This window comes from Anas acuta, chromosome 2, assembly GCF_963932015.1.
Source record: "Anas acuta chromosome 2, bAnaAcu1.1, whole genome shotgun sequence".
Classification (NCBI taxonomy): Eukaryota; Metazoa; Chordata; class Aves; order Anseriformes; family Anatidae; genus Anas; species Anas acuta.
In genome coordinates, this window is record NC_088980.1 from 30,465,701 (window position 1) to 30,483,189 (window position 17,489).

Sequence of the window (17,489 nt, forward strand, 5' to 3'; positions counted from 1 at the left end):
AACCAAAACTCTTGGTCTGTTTGATAAGGTCTTCAAAATAGAATAGAAAACTCTGCTCCTCAGAGCCTGATTGCAAGAAGGGATGAACTAACATGGAGGTGAATAGAGTATAATGTGACAAACTCAGTTGGATGCCTGTAACGGGGAAAAACAAAAAAAATAAAAAAATAAAAAAATAAAAAATAAAAAAATAAAAAAATAAAAAGTGAACTCTGGTCTCAGTTGGTATCAATATTGACTATTTTCTGTACTTAGGAGGATGCTAAGATGCAGTGTTTTACCATAACAATACTCTAAAAAAGCAAATCTCCTGATCATCCTCACTTCTTGAGCTTTGATTCACATTGCACCTCCAGAGCGTTAAAACTGGGGTGAAACTCAACTGGAAGATGCCTTCTGGCAGGACACTCAATGCTCTCCAGCTGCTATTGGGAATTTAGTCTACCCACCAGTCTGCATTCAAAGCAAAAACATGCACAGTGCAAACTCAGATCCTCAGCACCAACCGGTGCTCTAGAGATTAGTTCCTATTGTGCTGCAGTACTTTATAGCGCAGACAGAGCTATATCACATAAGCACCCGCAAGAGAACCCCTAAGGCTCGTCAGTTGTAATGATGTCTCAAAACAAATAGTAAATCTTACTTTCTGAAGCAAGTGAACAGTATAGTGAAGAACACCTATTGTTGTTTTTTTTTTTTTTTTTTGTGTGTTTTTTTTTTTTGAGGAAAACTAACAAAAACTACACTCTTCAAGAATGGAAGAAAGAATCAGACATGTAAACAAATGCATTTCTTAGATGAAACTTCTCAAAAGCTTATTTTGTTTTTACCCTGGAAGCTTTGTATTCTAACTTTTGGGACCAAAACAGATAACTATTGAGTAAACAGAATAGAGAATGACATATCTTCTAGGAAATGTTTATAATATTAATTTATCTAGAAGTGTGATGTTGCTGACAAATGCTGGCAAAAAAAAAAAAAAAAAAAATCAGTCATGAATTAGAAGATTAGTAACAGAACTTCCAGTGTGTTACCTCATTCAACCATGAAAGAGGAATACTCAGTGGTGAAAGCATAATTAATATCCTATTTCCTTTAGGGTCAATAAAACAAAAGAATAAGAAATACTTGTAACATTGCCTTTCTACAGCTGAAAAAAAAAAAAAAAAAAAAAAGATTAAGTGGATTACTTTAAGATAAGAAAAATTATAACAAAGGATGCAAAAATTTTTAACTCAGAATTGTTCCATTTAAATGTTACTATTTTGAATAAACATTCCTTTTCTATTAAAAAATAAGAAATATTCATTATATTAGGTTAAATTATATTACTGTGATATGCAACCAACAAATACGTATCTCTGAAATTCCAGAAACAAACACTTTGAGCGTTTCATAAATATTGGTTATAAATATTGGATCTCTCTTCAAATTTATCTTAAAAAATGTAGAATTAAATTTTTACATACAGCACAAATACATTCTGCAGTTACTTTAGTGTCTGAATATTGAACAGAATTAGTAGGATTGGTTAGGAGTGATTCATCCCTTGTTTTGGAAGCGTACATAAAAGATGAAGGTATACAATCCTGAAGTTCTGAACAAGGAGTGTTGAACATCTGTGCTGTTTCCTCTCTAAGAAAAAAAAAAAAAAGTTCATATCCCACCCAGGGAGAAGAAATGACCCTGATAAAGAATGTAAGTGATCTTGTTTGACCTGTGACGCAAGACTAGTGCTGACCTCTACCGCCTAACCACAATACATGGTTTTTGTTATAAGATTGAGCAAGTGTGCATTGCTGAAAAGGAATGCAAGGAATACGAATGATGCTGAAAGTCAGAAGAATGAAATATTGATTGTGGAAGTGAAAGTGTGTTTGTTCAGGCAGGTAAGAAAGGCAGAATGGATGATGAAGAAAAAGAAACAAGAGAAAAAAATAAAATAAGTGTACGTATAACAAAACCATTTGTATTCTAGAAAGAAATCAAATAACATGCCACTTCCTTGTTCCTTCCTCAGACTAATACTTCTCTTAATAAGTTTTTAAAACTGATATTATAGCATTTAAAACAAAAACAAATATTGTCCCATATAATTAAGAGAGTACCAAAATGTTAATCCTACTCTTTTAATTTGGTGATGTTAGTCATCAGGATTTCATATTTGTATAACTCTTCAAATGATAAATTAAGTACTTCTTACCCAGCACATGCAGAGCATGATTAATCACTCTCATTCAGAAACCATCCATCCCATTCTTTTTTTTTTTCCTATTTAAAATAAGCAAACACTCTTTATTTGCCAATAGCTGGATGCATATTTTTTTTTTCTAATATCAGCATAGAATAAAAATGTTCCTGAAAAAAAAAAAAATATCACATGAAAGATTTTAATTGTCAGCTTTCTCACTTAGTAACATTAAAGTAAAATAACATTCCACTGGCATGGCAATGCAGCTTTCTACCTGCACGAAGCAGAACATTTGATATCCAGTCCTTATAACATATTGTCTGTGCAGGTCTTTTGCCAAATATGATTAATGCACCAAATGAAAAGCTGAAGTCAAACTTAATCTATGCAATCTCAAAGCACAAATCAATGCACTTTTTTCACATCCAAGAAGAATGATTTATTAAGGAAACTGTGGAAGGAATTTATTAAATGAACTCACGCCAGCTGAAAATTTGGCCTGCAATTTTACATAGGACTAATAGAAAAATTAGAGAATATGACAATAAATCTAATTACATTGCCTCTTTTTTTTTTTTTAATAGAAACATTTTTTTTAATCCTGAAATATAAGCACAGAGGACCAAGCACAAAAGAATAATACTGCCAGGTCTGATGTACAAATCCTGGTAATAGGTGAAGCAATCAGACAGTCTAGCCTGTCAGCAGTCAATATGCTGTACATTTTTAGTAACAGTAAGAATATGTTTGGTGGAGTTGGATGACTCAAAAGACAGGAAATATAACATGGATCTTTACATCTTTGGGTCACAGGTTCAAATGCAACCCCAGGCTGGATCCACAGTGCCTAAAGTGCCTGCTTACACATTGGAACCCAGATGCCATTTACTCTACACAGGTCCTTAAGAGGTATGGATGGAGAGGTGAAAAAAAAAGATATTCAAAAGAAGGTCCAAAGGAACTAGGACACCCAACAGGGAACTGCAGCCACAGTTCCATAGAAAAATACCTTTTTTTCTCCATAGAGTAAGCATTTGAATTCAAAGTGCAATTGCATACTTGTGTTGCTAACTGATGATCTATAATCTGGAATCTTTCTCCAGAGCCAGGTGTTCAAGGCTGTTGTGAGTGAGGTGCCCAACAACTGGGTGCCTTAAAGTATTGAGGAAGATTAGCTTGTTCTAAAATGTAGTGAGAGAAGCAGTTAGTGATGTTTGTAAAACCTTTTTACAAAGTCAGCCTCAAAAAAAAAAAAATAATGATAAACTCAACTGATAAACTGTTTAGGAAAATTACTTCTGTTTTGTCCCCAGCTTAGGGGAGTACACACACATATTCATTACTTTTAATGTTCCAACTGCCATACTAAAATCTATCCTGAGGAAAAGAAAATGTTTTCTCATTCCTCCTGTTGAATTTATAGCTCTATACAGGAATAGAATAAAAGAGTCAAGAAATGAGAGGAAACCTTTACCTGAAAAGGTGAACATAACTCTATAGAGCACAAAATTGAGAAATCTCAATTCTAGTCCTAGCTCTTGTTGCTGTTTATGCAACTTCAGATTAAATTGACATTCACTAGGTAAAATACAGATAAACTGCTGATTCAGGTACTTCTCTGGAAGTTTTATTTGTCTCTGCAGACAGGAAAAAAAAAAAAAAAAAAAAAGGAATTGCACCTTACCTGCAGAGAGAAGGAGAAGTACCAAGTGTGTGTGCTATAACAAAAAGGATGCTGCTGCATCTTGAGGGGATCTTGAACCCATCAGTGTCATGAGCACATTCAGTAAAAGTATACTAGAATTGGGGTCCCCACGGTATAAACGGAAAGTTGGTCTTGGTCTCCAACAGTTACACATGCTCAGACTACAGCAGGCCTGAGCAAGCAAAGCAGTTGAAATCTGGGTACTCTCAACATAAAGGAAGTTTTCAATGACAATTTTGTATTTAGCTGATTTGCATAATCCCACTAGAGGTTGTAAAGCCTTTAGCCATCAGCCTAGTCTAGCCTTCAGTTGCCAATATCTGAAGTTGCTGCCAACTGACAGAACATCAGCAATTCAGGAGGTGAACATAACTGCATTTGCAAAAAAAAAAAAAAAAAAATCTGTACCAGTTCACATCTCTTCTTCTAAAAGAGGTTCTAAGCTTTCATCTAGATGGAAATAAGACACACTGGCCATTTTAGTGTAAAATGTTTTTTAAGCCACATTTATTTCAGTATCTTCATTCAGTAGGTAGCTCAAGCATGTGCTAAACAGAAAGTCTACAAATACCTCTGTGGTATTTGAGGAACAAGCTTACTTGTTTTGCTCTTTGAGCGAAAACTTTAACTACTAAGTTTATGCTGTATTGTAATATGGAAGTATAAAAATTAATACCGCTTGTAACACATCAGAAATTCTAATAGACTGGCTTCAGAACAAAATTTTCATGTTAAGGTCACTTTTAGTTCTGATATTTTGCAAGTACAAATAATTGAAGGATTAAAATTTCATCAGCAATTATGCATATGCATCATTAAATTAATATGGATGTCTGATATGTGAACACACTGAAATTCTCAGAGGCCCAAGTGATTTTAGTTGTTCCTTCATACTACATATTCCACTTTCTATTTCAACTATCTGCAAATCACTAAGCAAATACAATACAAAATAAATTTCCCGAAGTTAGCATCCTCCAAATTTTTCCCTTATTTGGGGTTGGTCTTTAAAAGTAGACTAGAAAGTACACTGACATTGCATCATCCCACAGAAGGTTCTAATAAACTTAAAAAGCATTGAATTTTTCTAATAAGTACTGAAAGAAAAGCAAAGTAAGTTATGTTGATATCATGTTTCCTATGAGTTTCATCTTATAGGAATCACAGCCTGTGAATATCATCCATTTCTCTTTCTGAACCTCTCTTAGAAGTATCCAAACTTCATATTAACCCTATCCTGTTATTTCTGCAGCAAAATCTTGCCAGTCGATTTCTTTCTTCAATGAGTCTGGAAAAATTTCTTATCGATACATCTTGATACCTCAATGTGTTCTCTTTGTAAGATATTTTCCATAGCCATTGTATCAATTTAGTTGAATAGTAAAATATATATATATAAGGCCTCAAAAATACCACGGTATGCTACCTTTCCCAAAAAACATGTACTTCCTATCTTACAGCAGATCCCCTGCTCTTGAAATTAATTACGATGTTCTTTGCTACAAAAGAAGGTAGCAATGCAACAGCAACACAAGGGACTTTGAGTTTTTTCTGATTTTAACAAGTTCATCATTATTCAAATGTCAAAACAACAATGTGTCTTTTTACACCATATTTTATATAATGTTAACTCTTCCACCCTAGGGACTTGCACAGACACCTCAGCCTGATCTCCAACAAATGCAATCAAAACTCTTGACATATCCTGAGGTTGAATCCATTAAAGTGTAAAGACTTTGACATTTTGGAGCATTCTCTTTATGTTACATTGACAAATGGAGGGGTTTTGTGTTTCATTGGTTAAGAGGGAGTCAGGTTTTAGTTATTTGAACCTGGGGTAACTTCATTCATGGATCAAAAAAGACCTCTTGGGGCTTCCAAAGTCTTAATTATTTTAGAGCTACAAGGCATGATTTGGTAGAGATTTGGGTAATGGGAAACATATTCTTCTGGGATCACTTCACTTTGGGGAGCTTTCCAGCTGTGAAACAGGCTCTCAAACTTAAAAGCTCTCCAAAACTCTACCTGGCCCCAGGCCCAAATTTCCCTGTAACAAAAGTTGACTCGTAGAAGAACTAATGTAATGTATGCAACAAAAAAACTGCAACATTAAAGAATTGCTAAGATTTATGATAACACTAAAACTTGTTAAAGTGTTTTTAAAAGGTCAGCTTTTCACATTTAGAATCAGAAGAATGTCCATTTTTATATAATTGCCACATACCTAATTCCACATGCAGAAGTGACAGTTATTTTATTATACAAGGTATATAAGGAGGTTTCCACATGACAGTATTAACTTCCTAAAATAAAGTGAAATTTCCAGTTGTTATCATTCAGAATGATAAATATCATGGCTCTTTCTACTTTAGAACTGTTTTGCTGAACTCAGCTAGTACTCTGGAATGCAAATGGCTCATTTATTAGTTAATGTAAACAAATAAATAACTTCATTGAAATCTCTGGGTGTCTGGCATTGCTTCACATCATTTAAACAATACATTACTTTTGAGACAAACTTTTTACCAAAAAATATGGAAGACAGGCCACTATTGAGCACACTAATAGTAATTTTATAAATTTTATACTGCAAATACATGTAATGTTAAGTAAGAGATCTGCCCCATAGAACTTGGGATATGAACAAAGTGGAATTTTCATTCAGAATTGTTTAAATTGAAAATGTTTCTATTGCTATCAGTATGAATTTTATAGGCTCAAATTTGTTTAGAAATGCACAGAAAACTTTGGAGCCCAGAACAGACGCTCAGTCTAAAGTTCAGTTTGTGCTTCAATGTAATATGTTTCTTTCCATAATTATTATTATTTCCATAATTATTATAAAGACTAAACTAAAAATGTCTTCTTAACACACACACACACACAAAGACTTAAAAACAACTGATGGAATTATGATGAATATATATATATACATGTGTGTATGTATATATAACACTATTAGGCTTGAGGAAATAGCACATGCACTGAAATCAAACAAAGAAATGACCAAATTCTGATGTTATAACCATCAGAAAAGCATGCCACATGAGAAACCCTTCTTCTAACCCTTCTGTTGAAGTCTACGGAAAGACTGTTTCATGACTCCACTTGATGTCTGGAGCCCACAACTCTCCTGTATTTAAGAACTTCACATCAACAGTCTTTCAGTGTCTCTATGGTGTTTTCTCTAGTCCTCACCTAGAAAAGTCCTTCAGATCCTCTGTTCTACTCAAATTATGATTTTTGAAAAGATCCCTAAGACAATGACGATAGTTTAAATTCAGTATTATGAGTGACTTTGAAGAATATGAATAAGCAAGTATTCTCCTTAGATTCTGTCCTGGGCCTTCTTTTTCTGTAGTCACAATGTCTCCTCCTTATGTTAAAAAATCTTCACATCTCTGGGAAAGCACACCAGTCAGGTAACTGAATAGTAACAAAATCTAGCTACCTCACATTGTTTATATATACAGTAATGTTGGGGATCTGGAATACCTTCCAGAACAGAAAAATGCAGAGGACAAGCTTACCCCAGGTCTGTCCAAGTGAAACCTGCCTGTCCTGAGAAAGAACAAATAAGAATTTGTTTTCCTTAACCTGCTTTAGACAGTGGTTTACTAACATGAACATTTAGGTAGGAAACAGATTTATTGGCTTAGGAACAAACTGGGTTGTGAGGTGTTTCCTTGTGAAAGAATAGAGCAACAACACAAATGCAAAATGCTCCTGGAATTGGTAGTGCTATAAAGTGTGGCATGCAGCCATGGGAATGCCTTTTTTCTACTTCCCCCAGCTCCACAGGATCTGGGACATGGGGAAGAGAGGTTTCAGATGGTCAGGTATGTAATTCTGGGCAACCCATATCTAAATGAGTTTATTAGTTTGGTTCCTTTCTGAGCAAAAGTGGCTAGCCTGCTCTTGACAAAAGCTTATTAGAAAAAAATACAATTATATTTGTCAAGGGCCAGGACTGAGCCAGTAATCCAGGTTGCAGGCATCCTGTTCAGCATCTCTACAGTACAGTACATCTACAACCTAGATAAGCTGTCACTGAGAACTTAGAGCAGATTGTAAAAGCAAATATTGGTAATAAATCTAAAATCTCAAAAACAGTCCTATGTGGTTGTCTAGTACAGTTTTAAGAGGAATATTTAAATTATTTATTTAGTTTTAAGCAAACATGTATAGACAGGAATTGAATTTTCTCAATATTCCATTGAGAATAAGGGAATTCAGAATTTATTTTCAGAAACGAGAAAAGTCTAGAACTGACTTGAGAGTCTTTGATAAGAAAAATATGGGACAGACTTTTGAAAGAAACAAGAGCATGGCATCTCATCTTCTTTGTGAGGTGGAGGGGTGCTCTACATAGAACCTTTGACATGTATGTGTGTTAACTGAGTAAAATAGGACATAATGAACAAGCAATATATGTAAATTGATATAAAAATACTTGTAACATTGAAGTGAATTTATTTGACAACTGCCAGATTTCTTTCTTTTTTTTTTTTTTTTTGGTTCTGCTCATTGCTTAAGATCAAGAACATTAAGAAGGAACTATTTAGTAAAATCAAATGGTTTATCTAGCCCTGTATCCGATTTATAACAGTGGCCAAAAAACTATTGCCTACATAAGAATATTAGCACAAGACAAGCATATGGTGATATCTTTCTGGAACATCCTCCCAGCCTTCAGTGATTTTCAATTCAGAAAGCAAGGGAAAGATTTATATGGAAAATAATAATCTTGATATCTATAAGATAATCATGCATGACATCTATTGATAGAGGCAATAGTTGAGTATTGAGACAGCTGCCTCATATACAGTCTGAATTTTAAAAATAATCTTCATTCAGTAAAAATTAGTATGTTAATGAAAATATTATTTCAGTGGCTGCAAGTGCACTGCTCTGAGCATGTAGGCATTGGAGTGAAAGGTCTGTGCTGCATACCAATAGACATCCTTTGTATCTTGACTTATGAACTCCAGGAACATTCACAGTCTACAGGGTAAGTAGGTTTGACCAGGAGCTTCAGAGATGCACACAGACAACTCAAGATGCAGTCCTTGGCAACATTCACACCAGCTACCAAGAGTGGTGCTGAAGCTGCTCTTCACATAAGATGTACTTGCCTGTCACATGGACAAAGGTCCTGCTGGATTTGAGACTCAGTAAAACTTGCATGCCAAGTTCTATGAGTGAGACTGCACACACGCAGGTTTTCTGCAGCCTGACACCAAGGAACCAGAGGACTGAGTATGTCCCTAATCCTACAGTTACAACCATAGATGCTGCTGGTCCCTAGTCCCACTAACATGGGGAGTTATCCTAAGCCCTATGGGTACTTCTGTTCTATCTCAGCTTGCTTTAAAAGAAAATAATTATAAGCAGCAGCACCATCATCATGTTATTGGTCATAAAGTTGAACAACTTCAATAGAATTATCTTTAGATTTTGTTTCCCAGTATCTTGTGCAGACATGTTTTAAAAACTCCCAATGAATTAATCCATAAAGACAATTCCACAAACCAACAGATTTCACCATAAATTAGACCCGCAAGTGCTGCTGAGAAGTCACTGTGCATGTTGATGTGTCACAGCTTGTGCAAGGTAAGAGCATTGTCCAGCAGTACCATGGGCCCTCTAGCAACTGGTGAAGGATCTCCAAAACCAATAAACCAATCCCAAAGAAAGAGTAAATGGCAAATGGACAGCCTTTTTTTTTTTTTTTTTTTTTGTGTGTGTGTGTGTATGTGAACAGTTAAAAATATGTTTCTACTGTTATGCATATGTATATGTATATATGCTACTGCATAACCCAAACTTTCACAAGTTCTGGGGGCCTAGACAGATTGTATCAGTGTGTCCATGAATTCATTCCTTAACAAGATACTAGAATTTAATACATGAATTGTAAGAAAAGGAGAAAAGACACCACTGAAAACAATGAAACAAACAAACAAAAAGAGCAAAATCAACAATAAAAACACTCTTAAGATTAAAAAAGAAAATAAGTGAGAGAGGAAGAGAGTTTGATGCCCTATGCATCAATAATCAGTATTTTGCCAAAGCTGCCCTGCTTTGATGCAACATTATAAAGGTACTTGTTTCAATGAATGATCAGTCTTACTGCAGCATTGCTTATACCAGCTGGCAACAAGGTTCTGCTAAATTGCAATAAGCCCTACCTAAACTGAAGTAAATGTGCCCAAACCAAGTTTTGGAGCAATATGAATTCAGCTGCTGCAACTTCTGTGTGTAGAAAAGCCTGAATGCAATATGCAGAACTATGACCAAAACCTGATTACTATTTCTCTTTGCCCATGCACATCAGCTTCAAACCAGGCCAAGATTCACGTTCACAATTTTATTCATGTTCATAAATATTATGAACATGAGAAATATTAGAGAAATATTAGAGAACTCTCATCTACAAAGGCTCTTGGTTCAAAACTTTCTCCTCGTTTTTTTTTTTTTTTTTTTTTTTTTCCTCAGGAGCTATAGGAAAGAGACCTAAGTGTCAGGTTACATATCTGAAGGACTTTCTCAAATCACAGGTAGCCACAGCAGGAGTCTTACAGACTATTGCTCCCTGACACTCTAATGTTAATTATTTTTTTTTTCTACTTGAAAGAAGAGCAATAAAATCATTTAACTTGATCCACTGCATCTGTTGGACCATAGTTCTAGGTATGAAGTTTCCATAATCAGGTATTTGAAATCAGCTTTTTACCAAGAACATATGGACAGCAAACTACACTATTCTGACAAAAAAAAAAAAAAAAAAAAGTGTGTTTCTGTGTTATTCATCATTCTGTACATCTCTATCTCAAACAACGATAGAATTGTACAGCAAACATGGACAGATCCATACACCCACAAGGGACCCCATCCTCCTTCAGCAGGTAAGAAAATTTTCATTTAAATCATGTTTGTAGATGTGCTTATACTCACATATCTTGGGTATTTGAATGCGACCAATGTACATAGCTATCTGTACCCTTTTTGTAGTCAGAACTGTGAATCATATTCCACAATGACATAAATCATCACTCATTAGTTACATGTTCAATCCCTTCTCTTCTCCCTTCTCTCTCTGGGTAATTCTTTCAGAAGCAGCTGCAGCAGAGAGCAGCTATGTATCTGTACAACTTGGCGTATGTTTAGTGGATCAGGTTTGGATTTCATTTAAATAATATTTCTTTTCTCAAAATTTTATTTAAACAAACAGTAAAAGCTTTCAAAATGATTCAGTTGTAGAAATTGATCAAATCTGTGGTTATTTGGGCTCCTTCTTAATGGGATGGTTACAACCACATTAGCAACAATTTTCTTTATTTTCCCGTCCTCCCTCCTTCCTCACTTATAATTGGAGAGCACTGTCCTAGACATTGCTATGTGAGTGACCTCTGCCCCAGTGGCATTAGCGGAACAGTCAGGTCTTTGTCCATTTTTCATTTCAGCTATTGTGATGTACTTTCTAAGGTACACAATTTCCTTTTCCCTTGTCATGTATCTGCTCCTGCATGACTTCTCACATAGATGTAAGAACTCAAATCATAGAATCTATTTTGATGATTTTATGAGACAACTGCAAGTATGCTACTACAAATCATGAAACATTGGTTTAGGGGTTATTTTGGAATGCTGGCATAATGATCATGAAAAAGCATAAATCATGCACTTAGATGTAACTATTCTGCAGCATTATGAATACAAATGCTTATAGGGATGTTATAACAAATTTACAAAAACTTTTGTTGTTTTAGAGTTATTTTCTTATAGGAAGTTATTCCTATACCTTTTGATAAGCAAACTGAGTCGTGCAGTCATAACACTGTTCAGCTAACAGTGACTTGAGGGACACTTGTGGGATCTGATTCTTCAGGAATTACTCATGTACATAATGTTAATAACGTATGTAAACTTTTGCAGCAGCAAAACCTCAGTTTGTACATTATGCACATCACCTCATAAATTGTGTCGTACAAGTACCGGTTCCAGCATTTTCACTTTTTTTTTCAGCCCATTAGCATACATTTTTGTTGGTTTCTAATACAGACACCTAAAAAAAAAGACAGACATTCACTTGCAATGTGAATGTACACATGTGAGGGCTCCTTGGGCTGCAATTTGCTTGGTTCATTATGGAAAATCTGGCTGGGTTAAAAAAAAAAAAAAATCATTTGGCCTTCAGCCTGAGAAGGTTTGGCAAAACTCCTGGTTTATAGAATTTCTGCTGCCTGCTGCTTGTGTTCCAGGCAGTCCAATGCTTCATAATCTTAAGGACTTCTGCTTTAGTAATTATTTTTACAGACTTCTTGATAATGCCAATTAGTTGATTCTCATGTGATTTAGTCCTTACTACTTAAAAAATGACATTCAAAATTAAGTTCAATATCAGATGGTGAGCTGCTCTGAATATTTTAGTTAGTTTACTCTATACTTTTAACCTATGGTTAAAGTAAAAAATAAAAATAAAAATATCTGCACAAATTTGGAACACATGAAAGTCTGCTGCCTTTGCTCAAGGAAACTAGAAAAATACTCAATGTGATACCAAATCTTCATAAAAGCTTGCATTTCTATTTCAAGTCAACTTCACTTATAAGACCCTGACAAGACCAAGCTATTATTATTGAAAACTATATCCAACATCTCTGCTGCTAAATTACTTATTTTACTCAGTATGATGTTTACTATTAGCAACTGGTAAATCCATACTATGGGTCTTGTTTATAACGTAAGATTTAAACTACAGTGACCTTTTGGGGGGAAAAGAAGATTGAGCATGATCTAGCTTGTCCATTAAACTTTTTTTACTATTCCATGATTTATTGATAGAGAAAGTGTTAAGGCAATAAGAAGGAACGATTCTCTTTACTTGGTTCTACTGCCGGGGGCAACACAATTAAAATATGAAAATATAACTTGATGATTGGAGTAAGAAGAAGGACTAAGAAAGAAATAAAAAGTTTGTTTTCAAAAAACTTAGAATTTAATAGTAAGATATCAAGGAAAAATTATCTAAGGGGGAAAGCAATTAAGGAGTGTTTTTTGTGCCTTAAAAAACCAACCAACCAAACAACAACAAAAAAAAACAACACCACCACATTAAGGATGTTAGTTTAAAAACAAAACAAAACAACTAAAAAAGCACCTCATTATGGAAAAAGAGTATTAAGGTTCTCTAAATGACAAACTTTTCCTGATTCCAAACACATAATGGAATACAAATGAAATATTGGAAACATACTATGAGAAAAGGTCAAATAAACATACGTGTAGGTATATAAAACTTCATAAAATACTTACATGAAGTGTAACAAGCAGAGTTGTTTGAAAAACGAATTCAATCAAAGAATAACAACACAGGAAAGGACAAGAGATAGAAAGAATGATTAAGCTTACATATATATATATATACACACACATGTATACATATATATATATACACACACACACATATATATTTAATTGTAAGAACAATTAAATATTTAAGTACATTGCCCCTGAGGAATCACCACCACTGAAGGTCTTTGGATTGGATTAGAATAAATCAGGATGTCTCTCAGGAAGAGTTATTGACCATGGGGATAGCAGAAGGACTGGGGTCTTTTTCAGTAGTTCATCCAGCTCCACAGTCCACTGTCCATTCCACCACTGCTGCATGGCACTCTGCACCCTTCAAACCTCAACCCTTCATCGCACTTATCCTGTTTCTAAGAACATGTAACTCTCTGTCATGGTCTTTTCAGCATTATATGGAGGGTAGACCTGGTCCATCTCCTCAGTATATTGCATTGCTGTTGGTAAAGCAGGGAAAGAACTGGGCATGGGACATGAGGAGAACCTAATGAAACAACAGTCAAGGCCTAAAGAGATTTGCAACTGGCAAGGAAACGAGGTAGCTGACTTTCTGTGGTGAGCGTGTAGAAGGATAAACAGGGCATGAATGCACACAAAAGTGCAGTCCATTATCTTCACTAAACAGTGTTTTCCTTTTTAAATATCCGTTCAAAGATTTTATTAAAAGTTGGACTGCTGCTGAAAGAACTACGTCACATTGCTATAGAATAGAGTCTTTATTTATTTATTTATTTATTTTTCTGAAGTAATTGTTTGCAGTTTGCAAAAAGCCATCAATAAATAAAGTACTTGTCCACAAGACCAAAGTCCATCTGCTGCCTGAGGAAGCTCAAATCTGTTAGCATTGCCAACAGAGTTAGCAGTGACCACAACATGTTAACGTGATAATCCACCAAGATAATAAAACATGCATTACACTGTTTCACATAACGGTATTTTTCCTCATTTTTTAACCCTTTTCAGGAAAGACACAACCAATTACATTTGGTACCAAACAATGGATTTTTTAAACAGGTATAATATTTAACTGAAGGTTCCTGGTCTACAAGGACTCATAAAAAGGCAAGTAATAGAAGAGGGGGGGGGAAATGTTTTTGTTGTGGTTATTGTTGTTCACTATTTGAAATGAATTTTAGGTATCATTGAATCCCTAGGGGTGCAGATGGCTAAAACTGCTGCTCATTTCTTAATTAATGCAGAAAACAGTGTGAAGCTAGAGAGCAATCTCAGGGTTATTTGTATATTCCTGATCCTACCTCTCATCTGCTGCATGCAGTGGTGCCTCTAATGCTTTTTGACCAAGAAAGACAGCCAAGGCTGAAACTGCCAGGTTCCCCTATGACAAAACTACTAAATACTAAGTGCCTAAATTCTGTCTTGCCCTGAAGCAGCGGGACCCTGGAAGGCAGCAGAATTTCCTGCCTTGCCTTTTCCCTAGGATTTGTTTGCTTTTAGCTGCCCAAGGGATGTGGAAAGTGTCACAAGGTGATCAGTTGCACAAAGATTTTGGATGGCAATCATGGAATCATTCCTGTCACTATTACTTAAACCATCTGTAGCTTAACAGCACTTCTGTAATTATAACTCCACTTAAGTAGGTGCAAACCTGCAGAAGTTACTTTTATATGGCTGTCATTCTTGACTTTAGGAAAAGACTTCAATAACCTAATAATCTAAGGACCCTTCTAATAACAATGTCATAACTTCCAATTCCGTATGAAAGCTTCTTATAAGTAACCTATATATTTGAAATCTGGCATGCATAAGATACTCATATTCATTGTTCACTTTACTGTGAACAATGTAGTACACAAAAGTTCACATTTTTACATTTTTGTCTGAAGTATGGACGCATCCATCCATATTTGCCACTTGAGCTACATTACTGTGTAATTAAATAATATGTGTAATTATATAATACGTTACTGTGTAATTAAATAATCAGTTTCCTACAGAAATCAGTTTGCTTGTTTCCTGAATCAGATGGCAATTTCCTGTTTCTTTCTGTTTAATTGTGATCACTGATGGCTGACCTGCATTGAATACCAGCACTTTTCACAAAACTTAAATTACTGTATTACCAGCAGGTATCTACTAGGAATTACCCATGCCACACTTGACTGCAAACATATAAAAGCAGAAAGACAGAGTTTTACAGAAGACCAATATTTAGAGTTCAAACGAAAAAAAAGCCTACAGTCTTCTAAAACTACATTAGAACTTCTTCCGTCATAACTGCATTTTGGTAAAAATAACAATAACAGTCAGATATTATGCACATGAATTTGAATGAGATTTAATATCACACCCCTTAAATTGACAAGTCCTTTCTACTGAACCAACTATGGACTCTGTACAAAAACTTTCCATGTATTTTTCTTTCTAGTTCATTTTTGAACTTTTGTAACCTTTTGTAGGCTTCTGTCCTATGAGACCTCCTAACCACAGTCCAGTACACAACCCACAGCCTGGACTGAAATTCAGTCCAACTTTTCAATTTTTTTTCCTCTTTTTTTTTTTTTCTGCTTTGTATGTAGAAAATCATTGGATTTTTTTCCTGTTTGTTATACTTAGACTATAACCATTCTTAGATCTTTAATTCACGTTTTTACAGCATCTTATGAGAAGTTCCAAGGCCAAAGCCACATTTTGTCATTAACTACATCCTTTCACTTTTTTTTAATTTTATTTATTTTGTTCACCACATGACACAATAGCTTCAGTTGATGGTAAGTGATCTAGAACTTCTTCATTTGTCTTTCCATGTAAGCAATGCGTTACAAGCTGCATTAATAAAGCAAAGGTCCATCACGAAACCTGGTAATAATAGCATGTATAAACTACATGACCAGATATTTCTCATTGCCAAATGAGCTAGCAATTGTGCCTCAGCTGTGGATTCCCTACAACTTGAGAGTTTTGTAAAGCAGCCCTTTTAAATTCAAAAGTTTGAGAATTTGATGGGGGAAAAAAATTATCACAAACAGAACCAATTTTTAAATAGTACTAATTATGATGCACCAAATATTACTTCAGGTATTATTTTTTAATTTATGATAATCCCTACATTTTGCATGTCTGAAAACTACAGAACATTCCAGCGTAGACAAAATTTATAATTTTTAGCAAAGGAATCAGTTTCTTTTGCAAGACCCTGTAATACTTAATTCTTACATATTCAAGTATTTTATTTTCTTAATCATGATGTGGTAAAGCAGTTGCGATTACAAACATTTACTTTGAACCTGCGGTGCTAACCAATATATCAAGAAACATCAATTGATATCTCTGCAACTGCTAGTAATTTTTGACACCACATCTATTTCTGTATTTTTGATAGGCAATCCAAACTTGAAAGACTAGAGGCAAGAGAAAGGAAGATTGATAATCTTGTTATGAAAACAAATACTAATTCATTTTTTATGCATTTTCTATGATACTTACTGTACACTACATTCTTTGGTATATACATGTATGCCACTATACATGTTAAATATATATCTATATTTTATCATATACATCTTACGCATACATACATACATACGTATAGGAACACAGACATTAATTTTATTTGTAGGTTTATATCTTTGTTCTTTTTTGTTTTACCTATTCATCTCAAATATGTATTTTTATTCATGATAGATAATGCTCCTGGGTATTCATTCAAGTAGGGAGTAAATAAATTACCTTCTCATCATACCTTTGGTTTTTAAAACATTTCTTCAGTATTTAACAAATGGTTCACCACACTTCAACTGAAGGGGAAGATATTAGTGGTTTGATAAATGTATTTTACTGTAACATTTAGCATTATGTATTCTCATGATTTATTTTATAATCTTATTGAATATATACAACTGAATTGCTAGAATTTATTGCAAAAAATAGCTAAATGTTTCTGTTTGAAATTCCTAAGGTAAAGTTTTATGAAAATAAACATAGCATGTTCCCTGAAAAGTTTATCATATAGCAAACCTGAACAGAAATTTATCCTAAAATTTGCTTCCTAATTTGTTAGTCTTTGATGCAAGAACGTCTCAGTTTGGTCACTGCATGAATGTTTGGAGTATACACTATGTTGCAACATTTGAACAACTTCACAGAATATTTATCAACAACAAGAAAACTTATTGACAAAAAAAAAAAAAGCTTTCTATAAACAATTGTCATTAAAGTATGTACTAAATTAAAAAATAAAATTCAATTTATAATAACGATATA

At 34.4% G+C, this 17,489-nt stretch overlaps 1 protein-coding gene across 4 annotated transcripts in view; it reads right to left on the reverse strand.

Moving 5' to 3' along the window:
- Positions 1–17,489, reverse strand: part of AGMO (alkylglycerol monooxygenase) — a 250,511-nt gene that overhangs the window by 92,603 nt on the left and 140,419 nt on the right. Inside the window, exon 13 of one of the 4 annotated variants that reach the window (XR_011093792.1) lies at positions 2,204–2,358. The exons of 2 other annotated variants lie outside the window; for them this stretch is intronic. Coding sequence is in view for 1 of the 2 variants with exons in the window: in XM_068674085.1 (XP_068530186.1) it covers positions 13,643–13,705 (63 nt within the window). In the remaining variant the exon portion in view is untranslated. Of the gene's footprint in view, positions 1–2,203; positions 2,359–13,627; positions 13,706–17,489 lie in introns of those variants that run through there. One more of the 4 variants, XM_068674085.1, reaches the window with a different exon arrangement.